We start from the raw sequence: 21,503 nt of genomic DNA, 5'->3' as shown, positions 1-21,503 counted from the left end.
ACTCTTCAATGGGTAGTGTTTAGAAGAAAGTCCAAATGAAAACAAATTAAATTAAGAGCCTTTAATTGAAGGAAAACTTTAAATAAACCTTCCTCTAAACCCTAAACTCCAATCCATATATATAATCACAAGTAAGCTTTACATGCTCATTCATCTGTGCTTATGTAAAAAAAGCTCATTCATCTCGTAATAATAAGGTACTTGCAATAAGAGAAGTTGAAAAAATATATGAAAGCTAAGCAATCAACAAGTATGCCGCTCATCGCACTAAAAAGTACGCTAAGCATGCCAAGAAGAAGTTCCAAAAGTTTCACTCTACCAATAAACCCGAAGAAGAAGAGGACAAATACACATCTTACAGGTTAGGGACAAGATCACATCCTCTTGTGCCACACAACTCTCTATCTTCCCGATCTCCTCCCCGCGCGTCGACCGATTACTATGACTACAATAATACCAATGTTCTTGCGCCATATGACTCCATGACAAGCCACAAGATAGACTACAATTGTGAGGCTAGTGCTCTTGTGAACCATAGTACTAGTAATTCTGCAAATAGTTCAACAAGCACAAGTTTTCATTCTTGCCAAGAAGATGCTTCATCCAATTCTGATCATCAGCAAAATTCTAGGATTGAAAGTTGGGACTGGGATTCCTTCACTAATTATAAGTCTTAAGTTGTTCAGTTTTGAGTCTTGATTCAGTTGTTGGGTCTCTTTTTTATTTTTATTTTATGTCTGTCAAGTGAAGCATAATAGCTTGAATTATCAAAGAGTTTAGTAATACTAAGTTTTTATTTGTTAGATACACTATACATCTTGTACATTCCTTTTTTGTTTTGCTTTTTTAAATTTGCAACACAATAACCAACATTTTTTTGTGTTGTGATCAGTTGAAGCAAGTATTTGATAACCATAACGGAATTTATATTTATGTACAATACACTTGGGTGATAATTTAGTAGTGTTTTTTTTTGCGCCAAATCGAATTTATATTTATGTACAACAAACTTGAGTGATACTTTAGTTTGGAATTTTTTTAGGGTCAAACTGTATCTATTCAGAAGATATAATAGTTCAAACTACTGAGTAATATTTTTTTCATGAGTTGTACTTTGTTCTGACATATCATATTGTCATATGTGAAACTTCTGTGTATATATGTATATATATAATACATTTTTTTACAAAAAATACATATATAAATATTATATAGTCAAAAGTCGGGTCCAGCCCAACCCAACCCAAAGGTCCGAAGCCCAAGGTGTGATCCAAAAACTCGAGCCTTAGGGGCTCGGGCTGGGCCGGGCCTTGGCCTCATTTTGAGAGCCAAGCCCGATTCTCAAAATTAGGCCATATTGTATGTTGAATTTAGTCCCCCGTCCCAAACACCTCCTTTGGAACGCAAAACATACTCTAGAGTCTAGAGTGTAGAACAACCCAACTATCACACGCACAGTAGAAAGTCCAAATGGCCGCCGCCGCGCCTCCGCCACCACCAGCGCCCACGCCTTCACCGCCGACTGGAGTTCCGGAATCTGCACCCATTGGGCACCCTCTCTTCTCCCGCATCCGTCTAGCGACGCCCGCCGACGTCCCCCACATCCACAAGCTCATCAACCAAATGGCGGTGTTTGAGCGCCTCACCCACCTCTTCTCCGCAACGGAATCCTCCCTTGCCTCCACCCTCTTCAACTCTCCTCCATTCCACTCCTTCACCATCTTCCTCCTCGAAATTTCTCGCCTTCCCCTTCCTCCGCTCCCACAATCTCCGCATTTCACTCCAATCGACCGCGTGATCACTCTCGAGCTACCTTTGATTGACCCAGAAGGAGATCAGTTCCGATCGAACGGAAATGGGGATGTTGTGGTTGCTGGGTTTGTGCTGTTTTTCCCCAACTACTCTTCTTTTTTGGCGAAACCTGGGTTTTATGTGGAGGACTTGTTTGTGAGGGAGTGTTATAGGAGGAAGGGGTTTGGGAGGATGCTTCTGACTGCAGTGGCGAAGCAGGCGGTGAAGATGGATTATGGGAGAGTGGAGTGGGTGGTGCTTGATTGGAACGTGAATGCTATCGAGTTTTATGAGCTGATGGGTGCGAAGGTCTTGAGTGAGTGGAGGATTTGCAGATTGACTGGTGAGGCTCTTGAAGCTTATCGTGATGCTTAATCTCACTTTCCTGCTTGATTGTTCTTGTTCTTTTAATTTATTGTAATTCGGGTTTTAGATATAATCAAGATATGAAACTATGGATAGTTTAACTGGTGCAGATTGATTGTGATTTTTGGTTGTATTGCGGCATTTGTCTTGTGCAATGTGAACCATGTTAGTAGATTAATGAAATGTTACTCTTCTACTGAATTTATATTCAACCTGTTTGATGAAGGTTTCTTCTCTGTTTGGCGTTGTTCTTTGCTATGATTTTTCCCTGATCAAAGGGTCACATTAGGGTAGGGATTTGATACCCCTGTGGGGATCAAGTTGGAATTTTGTATTTGGACTTTGAATCTGATATTCCTAACTTGTTTCCTGCAAAATCACTACTTGCAGTGGAATATTCAGGGAGGATTTTTGCTGTCTTTTAGTCATGATTTACTAGAAGGTATCACGATATGAGAGTTAAGGTCATGTTCATATGCCCTGCCTTACAATGTGGGAGCCTTGTTTCCACTTATGATGTGCTGTTGGACTTTCTGTCGAACTTGTAGGGATAGCGTTATAGAAAATTGTTATGGTTATAATGAAATGTGTAAATCACATTGCTCCCGATTCCAAACACCTCCTCTGTCCCCAAAATACTCCATCGATAACGACCAAACTACCTGTTGTCTGCTGAGGTAGTTGAGGGTATCATTCAACAAGTATGTTAAGAGAGTAGAAAGAAAGGGGTAAAAAATAGCTGCTTGTAGATATTCTTATGAGAAGGGTTTGTGGTGTTGGGGAGTAGAGGATTCAGAAGGAGGGTTCCTGTAAAATATACGTACTTTGTTATGAAAGTTCCCCCGTACCTTCTGGCCAAATAATCTGAATGAAGATGTAAAAGACATATCTAAACATATTCTACTCTCACAAAGAGAAAAACTTTTCTTTGATCCTTCCTATTGGTTATAGAATACAAATGCAATTTGAATTCTGCATTTGAATTCTGATTCTTTCTGATGCATGAACTTACATATGCTGGCAACTCGTAAAATCTTCTTTCTTTTTAAGTAAGAACTTTGCGTCGATCTTCCATGTGCTTTTAACTCTCAAGATTACAAATTAGTTCCAATACGATCACGCACTTGAAAAACCCAAATGGCTGCACGCCCGCCTTCACTGCCACCACCATCAGTCCAGGAGTCTGCACCCATTGGCCACCCTCTCTTTTCTCGCATCCGTCTAGCCACACCGGCGGATGTCCCCCATCTCCACAAGCTCATCCACCAAATGGCGTTGTTTGAGCACCTCACCCACCTCTTCTCTGCTACAGAGTCCTCCCTCTCCTCCACCCTCTTCAACTCCCCTCCATTCCAATCCTTTACCGTCTTCGTCCTTGAAGTCTCGCGCCTCCCCCTGCCTCCGCTCCCACCATCTCTATGTTTCACTCCAATAGACAGTGTGATCACACTCAAGCACCCTTTGATTGACCCAGATGAAGATCAGTTCCAATTGAAGGGAAATGGTGATGTGTTGGTTGCTTGGGTTTGTGCTGTCCTTCCCCAACTACTCTACCCTTATGGGGAAACCAGGGTTCTACATGGAGGAGCTGTTTGTAAGGGAATGTTATAGGAGGAAGGGGTTCGGGAGGATGCTTCTGGCAGTGGTGGCGAAGCAGGCTGTTAAGATGGATTATGGGAGAGTGGACTGGGTGGTGCTCGATTGGAATGTGAATGCCATTCAGTTTTATGAGCTGATGGGTGCGAAGGTGTTGAGTGAGTGGAGGATTTGCAGGTTGACTGGTGAAGCTCTTGAAGCTTACTCTGATGCTTAATCTGTTACTACTTTCTTGCTTGTTCTTGCTCTTTTAATTTTCTTGTAAGGAAGAATCTCCAGCTTCATTTATAGCCCTTAATAAGGAAGAACCTCAAACTTCAAATATTGCAAAGAGTATGTTCTCAAGCTATATATATATATATATATATATATATATATATATAAATTCTCCTATGTGGACCAAAAGTGTGGACCAAAAGTGTGTACCAAGTTTGTAGACTTGTTTTTCAACCATATATGTGGTGGGTCCCATAATAAATGTGTGGCCCCCACTTATGTTGTGATTGATTACAATCATTGGATTTTGGTCCACAAACTTGGTCCACACTTTTTGGTCCACATAGGAGAATTCCTATATATATATATATATATATATATATATATATATATATATATATTCATTTATCTCACAGACCAACACAGGCACCAAAATAGAAATCCCTCCAAGATGTTCAACAATTCTCTTGCGCACACATCTGAAATGAGTGAGATGCACAGGCATTTGCGGAAGTATATATGTCTGCAACTCTCTCTAATGGCAGCCTCGATGACATGAATAATTCGCTGGATTCTAATGACAGTTGATTATTAACCGAATCACCTCTCATTGATAACTAATTAACCCTCCTAGTTACTAAAGGAAACTATTAAATAATTATAGAAAAGCTGAACTGAACAGAAACGGTACCGTCCCTTTATGCATGTGCGGTATGATTTCGACAGCTGCTGTATTTTAATAAAGGTGGCTGGGCTTGGGTTAAACATATTAAACTTTGAGCCGAGCCCAACCAGCCCATATTTTGTTTTGGGCCGGGTTAAAGTATAGTCCAAAACTCCAGATGACATTGTGTTCATTTTCTTGTACTCTTCGTTTAGTTACCAGAAAGGAAAAGAAGGCAAGAGAAGAATGGCAGCTTCTCCTGCTTGTTGTAGAGTCCCTTCTAGGTGTTCACCTTTCCTGTCCACCGGAAGCAAAAACTCCATTGCAGCGTTGGGTTCTATCTCTTTCTCTTCTAAAATCCACCGCCGAATACCCTTTCTTGCCACTGGCTTCATCTCTCCCTCTGTCAAGAACAAGCGTCGGCCATGTCCACTTCAAGGTGATTTTTTTTTTCAATACCTACCCAATTGTTTAAATTGTTGTTTTTCTGATGGGTCTTCTCTGTTCTTTTGTCTTTCTGGTATTTCTGTGATGTATTTAATTGTTGGTTAAATCTGCTCGAAATTTTGTATTTTGAGGTTCAATTCTTACAGAATTCAGAGGGTGTGAGGGCCAGTGTTTTCTTTTTAGGGAATTTTTTATCACTCAAACAATTTAAAGAACTGTGAATGGAAGGGTTATCTTTGTTCTTTTGCCTACTCAGTTTTATTGTGAAATAATTCAATGGAGTTTGTGGACAAATAAAGGTTACATATAAGAGGAGAAAAAAAAAGGAAATGTGTCTAAAAATAATAGATTACTATGGAGAAGCAGGAATGGAGTTTCATGGATAAGTTCAAATTGTCCACGTCGTTTGGATGTAGTATGTAGAAGAGAAGGTGGGAAAAGTTTAAACTCCATTTGCATTCATGAGAAGAATAAAAAAAATTGGTGCTTGCATTGATTCCCTTATTGCTCAGCATAGGAGAGTGTTATAAGAGCCAAAAATTGTTTATGGCATGATGCTCAATAAATTAGAAAGACACACTCTACTAGGAAGGTTAGGTGGGGTTATCTCATAAAATTTCTCCGGAAACTACTTATGCATGCCCGGAGATGAATATTTCATGTGTACCATTCTGTGACAGTGAGATCAGTGGCTACTCCTGCCGAAACTGCTGCTGGGTTTGATGAGATGGTTTCTGGGACTCAACGCAAATATTATTTGCTTGGTGGAAAGGGTGGTGTAGGGAAGACCAGCTGTGCTGCTTCACTTGCTGTAAAATTTGCCAACAATGGGCATGCGACTCTTGTGGTTTCAACTGATCCGGCACATTCATTGAGTGATTCTTTTTCTCAGGTTAGAACTAGCTTGTTTCCTGGAGTTTCTTTCGGGTATCTGCATTTCACATAAAATGAATTAAACAAAGAGAAAAGAGAAATATAGTGTGCATATTCATTTGTGTTTATTTTACCCCAGGATTTGACTGGAGGGACACTAATACAAGTTGAAGGGCCCGATTCACCACTATTTGCTCTTGAGGTAGGCAGGAAAAGTATTGTGCATGAATATATCCTAGAAGTAGCAATATCTATGAGAAAATTATTACTTAAGAGGTAGCAATATCTTGAATATTCTTGTAGTTTTCTTGCTTTGTGACTTGGTAGGTTAAATTTTAACTCTAAACAGATAAACCCAGAGAAGGCAAGAGAAGAATTCCGAAATGCTTCTCAGAAGAATGGTGGAACTGGAGTCAAAGATTTTATGGATGGCATGGGCCTTGGAATGATTGTAGAACAGGTAAAGCACAATATTTAGTTGTGGTGTTGCAACTTGGGATGGTAGATATGGTCAAACCCACTTTATGATTTATGATGGGCGCTCTCAGTAGTTTGTTCCTGCACCCATATTCGATTATCATAGGTTCATTTACTTTATAGCTTACATATCCAAGACTAAATTTAATCCATGTGCCGGGGCTTTATTTTAGTCATGTTTGTTGAAAGTCTAAGCAAAAGGGCATACATACTTCCCAAATTAAACATTCTACAGTACTGAGTAGTGAGTGGTACAAGCTTTAAAGCCAATAAAGAAGTTAGAGAAGCGGCAATAAGCTATTTTCAGTTTTCTTACTGCATTGATTGGGAGCATGATCGTTCCTTCTTTTGCTGTGCATCTTCTAACAACGAAGTTGGGAGAGTTGAAACTTGGAGAGCTTCTGGACACACCTCCTCCTGGTTTGGATGAAGCTATTGCAATTTCCAAAGTATGTAATATGTGCTTCAACTATCTTGATCATTTAGATTCTCTGAACTCTTTCTTCGTCCTCACTAATTAGAGAACTTTTGCCAGGTTATACAATTTCTTGAATCGGAAGAATATAGTATGTTTACTCGAATAATTTTTGATACGGCTCCCACGGTGAGTAAATGCTTCTATAGTACGAGTCACTCATTTCTTATTAAATATTTTTAGCTTGATGAAATGCTCCTTACAGGGTCATACATTGCGACTTTTGTCTTTGCCGGACTTCTTAGATGCATCCATAGGCAAGATATTGAAGGTAATGATGCAACTAGAATAATGGAAAATGATGAATAAGTGTTTCTTCTTTCATCATTACTTTTTATCCTTTTATCTGAAAAAAAACTATTGGAGAGGATGAATGTTTTTCTTGTTATAATATTAGCTTTTGGAGCTTCTGAATTTTTTTGCATCTTAATTTACATTTCCACATGCTTTCCCTGTGGCAGCTTAGGCAGAAAATAGCTTCAGCCACCAATGCTATCAAGTCTGTTTTTGGCCAAGAAGAAACCCGGCAGGATGCTGTAAACTATTCTTATTTGGTGCTCTTTTTGTGCTCCTTTTTTTTGGTTGCTGACTTTCTGATGTCTCTTTCTGTTGCTCAGGCAGATAAATTGGAGCGGCTGAGGGAGAGGATGATAAAAGTGCGCGAGCTTTTTCGTGATACAGATTCTACAGAGTTCGTCATAGTAACAATACCCACGGTATTATGAGCTACAGTTATTAATGAATATGGCTAATAACGGTTGTAGGTGCTACTCCAGTGTTTTCTCTAGTCTCAAAAATATTGGTTAGAACTAGGTTGAAAAACTCACATGTATGTCCAACCCATTTCATGCACCCACAGCTCTAATAAACCGCAGACTTTAATCAAATAATAATCTTGATCCCTTTAAATATCCAACAATGTAAATGGGAAAATATAATCTTTAGAATTGAACATGTGGAAAAATAATAGTCAGAGTTTTTGCTTGCTAGGTTATGGCGATCAGTGAGTCATCCAGGCTACATGCCTCATTAAAGAAGGAGAATGTTCCTGTCAAGAGGCTTATTGTTAATCAGATTCTACCCCCTTCTGCTTCAGACTGCAAGTTTTGTGCAATGAAAAGGAAGGTATCTTGGTCACAAATTTTGCTTTAATGGTGTTACATAACTTCTGCACCTGTTTTCATTTTCGTTTTCGTAGTTACTGATGGATGGTTGAAATAGGCAATATAAATTGTTTATATGCAAACATTACAGGATCAGATGCGTGCTCTAGATATGGTAAATAGTGATCCAGAACTCTCTAGCTTGACGTTGATCCGAGCTCCCTTAGTCGACGTAGAAGTTAGAGGTGTTCCAGCTCTTCAATTTATGGGTGATATTATCTGGAAATGACCATCTGTTCCCCTGTACACGAAATGTGCAGGTAACTTCTTCTTATTATTATCATGTCCTTTTGAATTAACAATAGAGCATCTGGGGGACCTTTTTCTTCCATGTTAAAACTCCACACATGAGATTGTTGGTCAGATTCGTTTACTATGACTAGCCTTGGCAAACTCTACTCTTACACCCTTTTTTTCTTCAGTTCACAAGCGCCAGGATCTTTCGGAAAATGGATGCCTATTCGAAGCGTGCATAGTTGAGCTTTAAACATTTGAAATCAAACTTCCTCAGCAGGGTGTCATCTCTTGATTGGTAGCTTTTGAGGTTAAGCTCCATATAGCACTGTGATGGAACTCAATGGAGCCCTAAAAATACAGAGGTACAAAGTCATAAGAAGTGATGATAGAGATTACTTGTGAAACTCAAACAAACCGATTTGATATGTTGGTACTTTCTATCTGATTCATGTTAAAAAAAAAACTTCTTATCAGAAGTGAACGAAGAGGAGAATTATACTAATTAATCCCTTTATACTCACATATACAAACCCATGAAATCATAGCCAAAAAATTGAAAACTTTTCAAGTAAAAAGGATCGATTTTGCATTGCACACCAGAAAAGGCAGCAGAAGATTCCGCCTCTGTTACTCCGCCTTGGGTCTTCTCAGACTGCGCGGATGCTCTATATGAAGAAGAAGGAGGAGAAGAAGATAGCTTGGACTGGTGCTTGTGTTTTGGAATAAAACATGGAGGAAGAGGACTGAGATTCAATGTCATGACACTATAATTTCAACAATATGTGAGTTTTGAGGGTTTCAATGCTTCTTTTCTTCTGTTAATTCAGTTGAAATCTAAAAATTTTGGGTGGAAATGTGGAATTGCATTTTTTTTTTAGAAAAACAAAATAAATACGTCTAAAAATAGCTCCTCCACAAATAATAATATTCCCCCAAATGTTAGGTCAAAAATTATATCTTTGTAAGGGTGTGATAATGTCATGCGGCTCAACCCACTAGCTACCATGGATGACAACATGATTGGATTTGCAATGAAAAGGCTAAAAGATTCATGCTTCTCTGTTCACTTCGATGCAAAATGTTTATTGGCACAAAGAAATGATTATCGATACCGATAAATAGACAATTCTATAAATAATAATTGATTCTACATATGACATTTATTGGCACCAAGAAACGAGTATTAACATCAAGAAATGATTATCGACACCGGTAAATAGACAATTCTATAAATAATAATTTGTTCTACATATGAAGTTTGTTGACACCAAGAAATGATACACACAAAACTGACTATTTGTTATGTAAAATAATTCATCAGGTCATTGTTGGAGAGCATATACAAATATACAATCCATTACGTCAATAATCATAACACACCCTATAGTACAATAATCTCTCATTCCAACCAATGGCTACACTCCTCTTACTGCCATCGATTTTAGTTTAATGGAAGTGGGAAAGAATGGAATATTGTAGGCTATACCTCATTTTCTTTTGAATGACAGCATGCCAAAGAATGCTACACAACGAGTAATTACACCAATGAGGATGAGGATTGATACACAAAGCGGCCATGCATGAAGATCATAGCCACTCTTCAAAAGAGCACCACACCGCGTAATCAGCCAAACACCGTAGTACCTGGATCAAACATACGATTAGTAATTTGCACCATAGATGCAAAGGTTAGTCTTATTTTGCGCAACTGGATCTGTCTTTGGCAGGGTGGATAGTACAATCTTCTCAGATTTCATGCACAAGGAGATATTGGATTGTACCTTTCAGCATTCGCAATCACAAATGCTTGCAGAGCCCATTTGGGGTAACATAGATTAGCCAACTTCTTCAGAGTTTCGTTATCATTTGTCCTGGTTGCGACAAGAGTTAAAACAACAGGAAGCAGAACCGACCACTGCAAGAAACACAGCTTGTATGCTATGTAAATTTACCAATAAAATCCAAACAGGTATAAAAACTTTTCGATGTGGGCCATCGTTACTTACCAGCTGCGCTGGACCAGGTTCGAAAAAGATGGCCAATGCATAGGCTATACCAGTCACACAGTATACCAGGCATAGCAAAACAATGTAATTATCTGCGAAGGAAGATCTTGGATTGGTGAAGAAATAGAACATGGATAGATACACAACTGGCTTGATCACTGTGTTAAAATGGTCCATTGTGTCCTTCGCTAGAAAAAAAGCCAAACTGCTCATGCCGGAGGCACTCTCTCTCCAGTAATGTAATTTGTCCAGAGAAAATGATCTCAAAGCCGCTATTTTGCATAGAAGAGCTGAAATCAACAAAGCGATCATGGTAAGGAAGAAAGAAATTGCAACTGCCATGTATTATATGCACTAGCATGTAGATTGACCGATTAATTCCATTTTGACAATATACTCGCATTGTGATGTGCATTTTCACAGTAACTTAACACTTCTTTGGATCGACTTACAAACCCCAATGATGGTGTACGTATAACCAACTGCCCCGAAATTTTCATCAGTCACTTTAGCCAGTGATCCTAAGCAGGCCCCAGCAAGAAATAAGATCAAATAATCAGTTGCTTGTATTCTAGCTTCCCTTAGTCGCTGCTTGGCAACCCTGAATCAGTCATAGCCAAGAAGGTAAGGAGTTGATATGAAACAGAGTAGGATGCAAAATAGCATTCAACAGATTACTGACTCGGTAACTCAATATACGTTAAAAATCCTGATAGTGAAATTAGATGGGTGGCACAAGAAATGATACGAAATTTCTCAAAACATACATCTTTTCTAGAATTTACAGGTGAAGTGACCATTGCGAATAATGCCCGGAATTTCATCCCTGAAGTTTCTCAAATCTATTTCTTTACAGACTAAGAAATTTTCTGACACAAACACATGGAGTCTTGGCTGTGTTAAATTTTGGCAAAGCTAATCTATATTAGAGAAATCTAATATATTTATTTGTATTCCCCAAAAGAAGATACTGTTTACCTGGCAAGAAAGTATCTGTATTGCTGGAGCACACCAGGATTTCTTCTGTTTGATAAGTCCTTGGACTTCAAAAAGTTGAGGCGTATCTTATCTCTGTGCAACTCCACGTTACTTCTCACATCCTGCCAAAGTTCTCCCGCAAATGATTTATCTTCTACCTCAGCATCTACTACATTTGCCAAATGTGCTGGATTCTCAACAGGTAAGGCGATAGCAGATCCAGCAACATTCCGCTGCATATCTGGGGGTACTGGGTACCCATTATGATGCATCCATCTGACAGGAAGCTCTATATAACTCACACCTGAGCTAGCACTTGGTGTAACCATACCCTCCAGGATGTCAATAAAGTGGTCTGGAGGATTAACACGATCAGGAACTGTTATACCAAGCCCCGCAAAGTATTCTTCGACTTTCTTCACTGGCCCATGGTAGACAGTTAACCCGCCTTTTGCTAGTAGTATGAGATCATCAAACATTTTGTACAAAGCATAGCTGAACCAGAAATTCTAGAAATCAGTAAATAATAGGATAATTAACATATGATAGAAAATTACACCCATAAAAAAAAGAATAAACAACTCTTGTGCGCAAGGCTCCCACATCGCATAATATGCGGAGAGGCTGTTTCCAGTGTTTGAACTTGTGACCTCTAAGTTGCACCTCTGCAACTTAACCACTGGGCCACACATGTTCGTTGTAGAACATTACACCGATGTTATCAAATGAATTTTGAAAGTTACTTATTTGACGAAGTATATTCCTCTTAAGAATTAGTTAGATTAGTGATTCCATGCAAGCAGGCAGTGAAAACCTCGAACAGAAATTTGAGATACTGTATCCTCAGGGTATATATCAGCTTCTAAAATACAAGTAATTTAAGTAGCTAAGACTAAAGAATTTGTTCCACATTGGTTCCATAATATGGTAATTGTACATTTATGCAGATCAACTGTGAAATTTTTTTCTCAATCTCAAAATTTCAAAAATCAAAATGCATTCCAATCTTTGAAGAGTTCTCGATACCGGTTTACTGACACAAATACATTTCAAGATATCCTCCTAACGTTGATACTTGTCTGCCTATGCAGAGGAGTTGCTACTGAGTGATAATGTTCAGTGTCTACCCGTTTATATATTGGCTTTATTATGGAATTAAAAGCTTAAATTGATATCATATGTTCTGCATGTGATTCAAAATTTACCTTGGTTGGTGAACGACCATGCAGATGTTCACCCCTTCAAGAGCTTCTCGTCGAAGTGCTCTAAGAAGCAACTGAGAAGATGAACTATCTAGTCCAGATGTAGGTTCATCCAATATTAAAAGAGAAGGTTCCATGACCAATTCCAATCCAACATTAACTCGCTTTCTCTGGCCTCCAGAAACTCCTCGCTTCTCAACTGTTCCCACCAAGGATTCTCGCACTGTCTGTAGCCCTAAGTATTCAATAACTCTTTCAACAATGAGGACTTTATCCGGTTTAGGCAAGTCAGCAGATAGTCTTCAGAAATCAGAAGTCCACCATGCAAAAAGGCAGCAGCCAGTGCAGAAAAAATGAGAGGAAAATCATTGTGAGATTGAAGTCTTTAACTCCAGTAAATGGCAGGAAAAACTATAAGCAAGAAAATAGCAAAAACAAATTGCAGCTATGTATAAACCACAAACACTAAGACAATGATTTAAAAGGAGAAACTTTACTAAAGACGTGATATGGGGAAGTAAAGTCAGCAGCAAGTCAATTGGAATGAAATTAATGTACCGACATAGATTCTCCTTTTCTGATAAGAGATAGATTCTCTTCTTTTAACTAAACCACAAGATCATACAAATTATAACCAAATAAGGGTCATCAAATTATAACCAAATAAATAATCAGAACTTCTGTTTCCTTACGAGCATCAAAGACCAAGAATGGAAATTGTTTTAGTTCAGAGCACAGACTACAAACATTGAACCCAAGAAAGCAAAAAATTAAACAAATTACTTAAAATAACTATACTAGTGTTACTCATTTCTGCCAAGCCACGATCAGTCTTTTTGTTCCATGACACAGATGGATTAGAACAACTGCATCCACGCCACAAACGAGCATGGACTAATGGCATTGTTCATGAGCAATTAATTACAGATTGATAGTGATCTAGCACCTACTGGAAGTTTTACATTGAATGTAGGGCAAACCAAGAGTAATTCAAAAGTAGTTATGGAATGTGAAGGGAGCTGAACATGGCATACCTGCACTTTGCACTGAACCAGAGATTCTCTTCCACTGTCAAATTTCCATGCACAATATCATCTTGTGGCACAAAACCTATAATTTTCTTGTACGAGTGGATTGATTCATTTTTCCCATTTATCAGAATCAAACCAGTTGTCCTACATCCAATTGCTTTTCCCGCCAGAGCAGAAAGAAATGAAGTTTTTCCAGCCCCTGAAGGACCCATGACAGCAGTGATGCGGCCAGGCTTCACTTTTCCTGTAAGGCACCTCAATAAATTCTTGTTATTTGCTTTCAAAGTAAGGGTTAGGTCTTTGAAAGAAATCTCAATTAGAGGCCTTCTCTTGATCTCATCATTAGTAGCCATTGAAACTACCCCTGAGAAGGTAAGATTCTTGTTTTCTTGCTGTCTTGCTTTCTCTTTCTCAAGTTGAGTATATGCATACTTAAATATTTGGCTATGAGTGTTTATTTGTTCTCCTTTTGGCATATGCCTTTTACCATTCCTATCTCCAACTTCAACATTTAAACCCTTGAAACCATCAGGGTCATCTTCTATTTCATGAATCATCTCCATGAGGTCACTTGGTTCCCTTTTATTTCCTTTCAATGGAACAGATGATGGCGTGAACTCAAGGGAAGAATTAGAAAATGTAGGTGGGTATAAATCATCATCTTCTTCAACTTTAGCTTGACCTAAAATCTTAAGTTGCTCAGGATCTGCAACAAGTTTCTTACGCGAAAATGTCTTTGATAAATGAGCTTGTAATCCACTTGCATGCTTCTTAGCAGTATCTTTTGCAGCCTTCCACCTTTGACGTGCTTTTGCTGTCTCCCTTGCACTTCTTGCTGCTGCTTCCCTGGATTTCGCCAGCCTCTTCTCTCGTGTTGTCAGAACTTGATCATAGCAGTTGTATATGATGATTAGCAGGGTACCCAAAGCAACCTGCAAAAGCAAATTTGTGTTACTAAAATAGAGAAATATTTTAAAAACATATACCAAAAATAATGCAGTGCGAGTCGTGCGACATTCATTCACAAAAACAATTAGCGAAGTCAAGCCATAGAGCAAGGAAAAACTCAATATCTACATTTCTGCTTCAAAATTAAAGTGAACTCACTATAAGCAAAACTCCATATGCATGCATATTTTGATTTGCAGTATTTGGGTTGCATGAAGTTAACTTGAAGCAGCCTGTAAATCAGCCAATAAAGCTCAAAACCATCAAAACGAGATAAAACACAAAAATCAGATAGATGGATGAACTCATAAGACCAAATAAGGTAGTAATGCACTTAGTACTATAAATATGCCATGAAGTCTATGAAAGAACTTACGCTTTTCAGATGTAGAACCCATTCTGCAGTAATGTCTGAAATTGCAGGGAAAAAAGTATAGCATTAGGAAATGAACAAGAAGGCATCTGGAAGCTAAATGATTATAATGAATGACATACTAGTATAATTGAATATACCAGGTTCACCGACAAAACATTACGTAAAAATGTATTAAAAGGGTTTCAACTTGCAAATGGTTACATTTGGCAACAAGGAATAGGGAAAAAGAAATACCCACTGCTACATGACTCTCTACGGGTTGTTGTCGGACAATATGATCCTGCTGAACAGAATATCTCACTGCTACTACCAACATCAGCCCATATATTTGCTCCTCCACAAGTATGGTTCGGCTGGCCAGGAGGAAGTTGGTAATGATATCTGCATAGCAGAAAATAGATACATTTAATGACCATTATATTATGGTATAAGCAATATTTAGAAAAGTAGAATTTGGAACTCACGGCTCACATGTGCCCGTTGCTGTATTCAGTTTGGCAAGCGGGCAATATGATCCTAATGGGCAAGCTTCAAGAAGAGAACACAAAAAGTGACAGCAACCAAAAACAAGTTAGCAATTGGGAGCAAAAACTTCCAGTCCATGGTAAGCTGATTAGTGGGTTTAAGCAAAATGAATTGAAGCTTTCAAGACAAGTTTCATTATCAAAGACTTACGTATCATGCATGTAATACCACGAGGACAAAAGAAACCCTCACAACAAGGCTGACAGCTTTGAGTCCTTACAGGAATTTCCTTGGCATTTTCAAGGTCAACCTGCTGGTTCCGACCTACACTGCATGCCCATCCAGGCTCACAACCAGAAACCCGGGAGATCAAGTTACAGTTCCTATTGGGTCTCAAGTAGTTGACACTCGCTGATGGTTCAAAAAAACTATTGAAGTAGAACTTCACTTCTGCAGCAGAGCATAAGCGCAGCCTGACATCTCCTGTTGAAACCAATTATATCCACCAAAAATGAGAGAGAATTTAAAAATGTTATACAAACAGCTTGAAGTAGATGACAAGGTTCAGCTAGGAATGGAAGCATGAACAAGTAACATTTGGTGCTCAATTTTCGGTTAGAGATATTGACTGTGTTATGTCAATCTTCAATGGTGACTGAAAATATTGGTGAGAGTTTGAAGTAAAAAGTTCCGAACAGCGAAATGGTTATCAATCGAAGAAAGCCAACTATCCAAATTTACCAATATTTTGGCTTTAAAGGTCAGAAATTTAACATCTACCAATAAAAAATCAGCATAAACTTGCATCATCCAGTTTTCTCCCACGATGGAGCTCAAATTTATGTTTTATCAGTACAATATCTCAAATTTTATATTCAAAATACTGATTTTTTTTTTAAACTTTCACTACTGCTTATTATCAAAAGAAGCAACTTGGATCTTCTCAAAGCAATGTGAATTAATAATATACCTCTTTTTTGAATGCAAGAAGAGAGGAAGTCCAAATTGGATGAAAAATTAAAGGCTCGATTCCAATCAGCATCCCTGAAACAATAAACTAACCTCAATCTGAAAGCCACCTTATATATACTGAAATCAAAAGGTTGCAAAAAAAAAGGGAGGGATCGAAAATAAAATTTCCTGCAAGAAAGAAAGAAAGAAAAGAAACGGAAACAAAAAAAGTGGAACTTCAAATAAATAGACAGCAGAAAGAGAAATGAAATCAATGCCAAGAACCCAAATTGCCATCACCAGAAAGGAGAGGGAAAAAACCCAACCTTATTGAGTTCAATAAACTTTATGCAATTTCATATTTCAAATACCCAGAAATCAAAACAACATAAAGGATGTAACTTCCGCTTCATGGTGTAATTCCATTCCAAACTTTCTCATGAAACAAACAGAAAAATAAAAACCAAAAAAAAAAATGCTCACGGGTCCTTAATACAGAAGTTGGAGCGACTGCTGATATCCTTGCTGATAACTGAGGACGTAACATTCGAAATCCGGCTATAGACGAGTTGAGTGGCGAGAGAAAGAACCGCAGGGTTGTTAATTTGGTTGTTAATTTGGTCATAATCATCCACTTCTTGACACTGCACCCATTGAACCAAACTCAAAAACACAATAACCCATTTGAGAGTTGAACAACAAGAAGAGATTCCGAGCTTCTTCAAGATCAAGACCATTCTATTACTTTGTCGAAAGGAATCCGAATAGCAGATTAAAGAGAGATTCAAGTAAATGAATCCGAGCTCATTGTGAACAAGAATTGAACGGGTTTTGAACAATGAGAGAAAAAATGAAAAGCTGATAAATTAATGACAAACAAATGGGAAGAGAATAAAAGATCTGGGGATTGAGTGAGTTGAAGAACAGGGAGAGTTGAAGGAACCTTGTAGGGGGTTTAAGGTCAATTATTTATGTATTTTTCTTGTGTGTTTGTGTGTGGTCGTGTTTGTGACTTGTGAGGTTGGTATGAGGGGGGGGGGGGGGTGTGGTGGGTGTGTTGTGGGCACATGGCAGCGAGACCACATCCGATTGACTTGCTCATTTGCCGGCTGTTCACGCCGGAATGAGTGAATGACATTTGTTTTAATGTCATGTTGTTCTGTAATAAAATAGGTAATTTCAACAGCTGCGGGCCTGCGGCTAATATCCAGTTATCTTTAATCTTTATCCCATCTATTTTATGTGCATTGGATATATAGGTCATACGAATTCACTTGAATAATCAACGCACACAACAAATATGATCTTATTATAGTTTTTCACATTTTGACAATTTTTAGAGTTAAAACTGATTTATAAGGTTGAACACACATGGATGCAACTGAATATATTTCATATATGTTATAATTAATCTTGTTAGATGATGCCTTATGCCTATACTATTTTTTCTCTTTAAAAGAAGAAATTTGGATGGAAGCAACTAAGCAAGCACACTACACGACAATAACAAAAGCGGGTGGCCATTAATAGTATCCAACCTACAACGGCCTCTCTTAAAACTAAACCCACATCACATCAGACATTACTAATTTGTTAGTTTTGTACCGATGACTCATTCATTATTGATAGTTTAGCCTACTCCAAAAATCTTTCTTTCCAAGAAATTCAATACCCACCTGCATGTTTTCGCTTTCCAGAAGAACTCTTTTCACACTGCACTTTTTATGTATTTCTTTAATCAATCTGTCTCTCTTTTCATAAAATATGGGTTTTTTCGTTGGTGAACTAAAATCCAGCCGCCTCGGATTGACTTTCCCTAGATCATGGAATGCTCGTTGTGGCCTTGGATACTCCCATCATCATATCTCCTTTTTAGATTCTGGGTCTCTCTTAAAGGCTAATTTCAGAGTGAAACTCTGTGAAAGGAAGAAGTTTGTTCCTTCTAGGTACAAGGGGTAAGTGATTCTTCTTCATTTCTTGGATTCTTGGTCACTCAATTGTTGCTGTTTTATGTTTATATGTTCTTGAATTGGGGTTTGATATCATTTGGTATGCTATAAACAGGACTTGGGTTTCTGGCAATTTTGATTGCTATCCATTTTGATGCATAATTTGATGGTTTCTATAATTTTTCTGTCTTAACTGAGCTGAGTTCTAAAGTTTGGTTCGAAGAAACCTCCATCGTTAGCTGCGGTAGCAGTATTTTGATTCTAGTGGATTGTGTGTGTAGTGAGGAACTTGGAACTTTGGGGCTATGGGTTGCTTCCACTTCTCCGACAGAGAAAAAAATGATGATCAGAAGCCTACAAAATCTTTCTCTGTTCGTTCTTCCACTTCCACTTCAATATCAACTGATCTTGACATGAAGAGATCTGGGTCAGAGTTCAATTCTCAGAATGTCTCAGATTTCAGCATGGAATCGTCCACCTTGAACTCCGTCGCTCTTCATTCTCAAAGACACGGTAATCTCAGAGTCTTCACATTCTCGGAGTTGAAGACGGCAACAAAGAACTTCAGCCGTTCCCTCATGATTGGAGAGGGTGGATTTGGTTGTGTATATAGGGGTGTAATCCGTAGTGCAGAAGATCCAAGCAAAAAAATAGATATTGCTGTTAAACAACTCAGTAAAAGAGGCTTACAGGCAAGTTTATGTTTTTTATGCTTTTCGTTACATCGTACTTGAGTACTCAATCTTTGCTGCAAATGACAGAAAACAAAGCAAACTAACTTCAGAAGATTTCTGAGACATAATCTATTGAGAGTCTACATATCCAAAAGATTGGGGTAACGCAAGACTCGTGCAGTGGACACAAGAATGGGGAAGGCCATACGGCCTTACCTCGACACTAGAAAGGGATTTGCCCATAACTTACAGAATGTAAGAAGTTGTTACAGGAAAAATAGCCACCCGCTTTACAGTGAGAACTTGACAGTTGAGATGAATATGTTGTGTGAAATGAATACCTTACAATTTTTCATTCTAATGATTCTGAACTTAAGTACTTTTAGTTGACAACTTTTTGCTTCTTTAATGGGATTTTCAAATTCAACGAGGAGAAAATCAGTGGTCATTTATGCTTTTAAAAGTATATCCTCTTATATACATAAATATTTCCTTTTTCATCTTTGTGGTGCGTTTTGAAGTTTACTGTTTATCTTGTATATTCAATAATTTTTCTTAACCTTTGTTTACAGGGACACAAGGAGTGGGTGACAGAAGTAAATGTTTTAGGAGTTGTTAAACATCCAAATCTAGTAAATTTAGTTGGCTATTGCGCTGAGGATGATGAAAGAGGAATACAGCGGCTGCTAATATATGAATATATGCCAAACAGGAGTGTGCTGGATCACTTGTCAAGTCGGTTTCAGACATCAATTCCTTGGGTCACAAGAATGAAAATCGCCTTGGATGCTGCCCGAGGCTTGACATACCTACATGAAGGGATGGAATTTCAGGTTTTCTAACCCCTAACGCCCTTGCTCCTCATAGCTGTCAGAATTTTTTTTATACATTTAAGTTACAGAAAAGTAAAAATTGAGCAGTATCTGCTCAGATTGCGCATTCTGGTTTCATGTTCAAACTAGAGTTTCTGCCACAATAGTTTTCTGAAAATCTTGGTGGCATCTCTTACTATATTAAGAATCTCAAAACCTCCTGAAAGCTTCTTTCTCTGAAAAGATGGCATTCTCAAATTGCCTTTCAAAAATATTCCTGTAAGGTCTACATTTGCCTTTGTTTACTGCCATGTCATTCCAGTCTACAGGTCTGCTTAAAGGGTCCAGACTCCAGACTTGGGTCTTCCTCGATAAGTTTACACTGGTTTTGGAATATGCTTACTTGATATTTATGCTCTTGATATAATGTTATAGCATAAAGGCTTAAGTATTTTTTTTCCCCTCATGTTCATTAAATTCTTGCACAGATTATCTTTAGAGATTTCAAGTCTTCTAACATACTTCTGGATGACCAATGGAAAGCAAAGTTGTCAGACTTTGGATTGGCCAGGCTGGGGCCTTCAGATGGCTTAAGTCACGTCTCAACTGCGGTACGTCTTACTTTTACTCGAAACTGCCACCTTTTAAAGTGTGTATTGAGAGTTGAGACTGCTGCCGATTCTGTACTGACTTAAAACCCATGATGGGATGTACTAATGTTAAGCATACAAATTTTGATTATTACAAGTTTAATCTGCTTGAATTCGTAAGCAACTGTTCCCCATAAAAAATTTTGGCTGAGCGATTCAATGAATATGATTTTAGACAATGCATGATGTCTGTCGTCTTGGATTGCGAAAATCATTATTATTTGACTGCGGTGTCCTCGCTTGTATGCAAGACTCATTCATCATTTACTTCATAGTTCCTTTCTCTTATTTATCTCCGTCTCTCTGTAATCAATGATCTAAGTTTGAATCAGTTCTGTTGATTTTGTATTATCAATAAATAGACATTGGTTTAGAAATAGAGATCATTGTTTGTCAATTCATGCAGGTTGTAGGAACAATTGGATATGCGGCTCCTGAATACATTCTAACTGGGCGTCTCACAACTAAAAGTGATGTGTGGAGCTATGGAGTTTTCCTGTACGAACTAATCACTGGTAGGCGTCCTTTGGATCGGAACCGCCCCAAGAACGAGCAAAAACTACTGAAATGGGTCAGACAACACCTCTCTGATCTGAAGAAGTTCGAGTTGATTTTAGACCCTAGGCTCGAAGGGAACTACTCTATCAAGTCTGCTCAAAAGCTTGCAGCTGTCGCTAACCATTGCTTGGCACGGCAGGCTAAAGCTCGGCCCAAAATGAGTGAAGTCCTGGAGATGGTGAGTAACATTGTGGAGGCAACAGATATTGAAAGCCCCCAACATCCAGTAGAGAACATCACCACTCCAAAAGATGCTTCTAAAACGACAACTGAAAAAGAAGGCACAAGAAGGAGGTTACTGGATCCATTGCTTGGAGAGAGATGGTGGCTTAGATGGCGAACATGGAGATCCGGCAACGGAGAGAAATGAAGACGGATGTAGAAAAGATGGAATCCAAGCTTGTGAAAACATTTTATAGAGAAGCCAACCTGAGCAAAGGGGACAATAGACTGACTAGTCTCTCTTCTTTGTCAATGTAAATATTACTACACTGTTTTGTGTATCCAGAGGAAAAATTGTAGAGACATTATCAAGATCAAGAATGGGATGCTATTTTGAGGTCACAGATTCAATTCCGGAAATCTATATACAAATGTA

The 21,503-nt window shown here is 38.4% G+C and overlaps 4 protein-coding genes and 1 pseudogene across 4 annotated transcripts; 4 read left to right on the top strand and 1 right to left on the bottom strand.

Moving 5' to 3' along the window:
• The first annotated feature begins 1,371 nt into the window (after window positions 1-1,371).
• LOC119989376 (probable acetyltransferase NATA1-like) lies at window positions 1,372-2,391 on the top strand. The gene is made up of 2 exons (XM_038834854.1): window positions 1,372-1,420; window positions 1,463-2,391. Exon 2 carries the CDS (start codon window positions 1,471-1,473, stop codon window positions 2,164-2,166), a length of 696 nt encoding a protein of 231 aa, XP_038690782.1. The 5' UTR covers window positions 1,372-1,420; window positions 1,463-1,470; the 3' UTR covers window positions 2,167-2,391.
• Window positions 2,392-2,591: 200 nt separating this feature from the next.
• On the top strand, window positions 2,592-4,079 carry LOC119990050 (annotated as a pseudogene).
• A 760-nt stretch (window positions 4,080-4,839) lies between these two features.
• On the top strand, window positions 4,840-8,825 carry LOC119989165 (ATPase GET3B). The gene is made up of 12 exons (XM_038834525.1): window positions 4,840-5,072; window positions 5,761-5,972; window positions 6,093-6,155; window positions 6,303-6,413; window positions 6,805-6,879; window positions 6,966-7,034; window positions 7,111-7,176; window positions 7,367-7,441; window positions 7,523-7,621; window positions 7,896-8,030; window positions 8,160-8,328; window positions 8,491-8,825. Exons 1-11 carry the CDS (start codon window positions 4,880-4,882, stop codon window positions 8,295-8,297), a joined length of 1,236 nt encoding a protein of 411 aa, XP_038690453.1. The 5' UTR covers window positions 4,840-4,879; the 3' UTR covers window positions 8,298-8,328; window positions 8,491-8,825.
• Window positions 8,826-9,502: 677 nt separating this feature from the next.
• Window positions 9,503-17,280, bottom strand: LOC119989162 (ABC transporter G family member 28-like). The gene is made up of 14 exons (XM_038834522.1): window positions 16,746-17,280; window positions 16,282-16,355; window positions 15,522-15,794; window positions 15,311-15,374; window positions 15,081-15,227; window positions 14,847-14,881; window positions 14,630-14,703; window positions 13,526-14,454; window positions 12,495-12,791; window positions 11,290-11,784; window positions 10,764-10,912; window positions 10,312-10,601; window positions 10,087-10,220; window positions 9,503-9,949 (listed from the first exon to the last, which is right to left on the bottom strand). The coding sequence occupies exons 1-14, from the start codon at window positions 16,997-16,999 to the stop codon at window positions 9,793-9,795; spliced, it is 3,372 nt and encodes a 1,123-aa protein (XP_038690450.1). The 5' UTR covers window positions 17,000-17,280; the 3' UTR covers window positions 9,503-9,792.
• Window positions 17,281-17,890: 610 nt separating this feature from the next.
• Window positions 17,891-21,469, top strand: LOC119989164 (serine/threonine-protein kinase PCRK1-like). Its single transcript, XM_038834524.1, has 5 exons — window positions 17,891-18,217; window positions 18,493-18,903; window positions 19,458-19,718; window positions 20,186-20,308; window positions 20,754-21,469. The coding sequence occupies exons 2-5, from the start codon at window positions 18,517-18,519 to the stop codon at window positions 21,273-21,275; spliced, it is 1,293 nt and encodes a 430-aa protein (XP_038690452.1). The 5' UTR covers window positions 17,891-18,217; window positions 18,493-18,516; the 3' UTR covers window positions 21,276-21,469.
• The last annotated feature ends 34 nt before the right edge of the window (window positions 21,470-21,503 follow it).

Source organism: Tripterygium wilfordii, chromosome 21, assembly GCF_013401445.1.
Source record: "Tripterygium wilfordii isolate XIE 37 chromosome 21, ASM1340144v1, whole genome shotgun sequence".
Lineage (NCBI taxonomy): Eukaryota > Viridiplantae > Streptophyta > Magnoliopsida > Celastrales > Celastraceae > Tripterygium > Tripterygium wilfordii.
Note: the sequence above shows the minus strand (reverse complement) of the source record. Positions and strands in the feature narration are given on the sequence as shown.

Excerpts from the sequence above, each read along its gene's own strand:
- LOC119989164 (XM_038834524.1), top strand. The coding sequence starts at position 18,517 with ATGGGTTGCTTCCACTTCTCCGACAGAGAAAAAAATGATGATCAGAAG. Across the intron at positions 19,719-20,185 it reads ATGAAGGGATGGAATTTCAG|ATTATCTTTAGAGATTTCAA; the intron begins GTTTTCTAACCC and ends ATTCTTGCACAG. Across the intron at positions 20,309-20,753 it reads TAAGTCACGTCTCAACTGCG|GTTGTAGGAACAATTGGATA; the intron begins GTACGTCTTACT and ends CAATTCATGCAG.
- LOC119989165 (XM_038834525.1), top strand. The coding sequence starts at position 4,880 with ATGGCAGCTTCTCCTGCTTGTTGTAGAGTCCCTTCTAGGTGTTCACCT. Across the intron at positions 5,073-5,760 it reads TCGGCCATGTCCACTTCAAG|TGAGATCAGTGGCTACTCCT; the intron begins GTGATTTTTTTT and ends ATTCTGTGACAG. Across the intron at positions 6,880-6,965 it reads AAGCTATTGCAATTTCCAAA|GTTATACAATTTCTTGAATC; the intron begins GTATGTAATATG and ends AACTTTTGCCAG.
- LOC119989376 (XM_038834854.1), top strand. The coding sequence starts at position 1,471 with ATGGCCGCCGCCGCGCCTCCGCCACCACCAGCGCCCACGCCTTCACCG.
- LOC119989162 (XM_038834522.1), bottom strand. The coding sequence starts at position 16,999 with ATGGTCTTGATCTTGAAGAAGCTCGGAATCTCTTCTTGTTGTTCAACT. Across the intron at positions 11,785-12,494 it reads ATGGTCGTTCACCAACCAAG|CTATGCTTTGTACAAAATGT; the intron begins GTAAATTTTGAA and ends TTTCTGGTTCAG. Across the intron at positions 9,950-10,086 it reads GTGATTGCGAATGCTGAAAG|GTACTACGGTGTTTGGCTGA; the intron begins GTACAATCCAAT and ends TGTTTGATCCAG.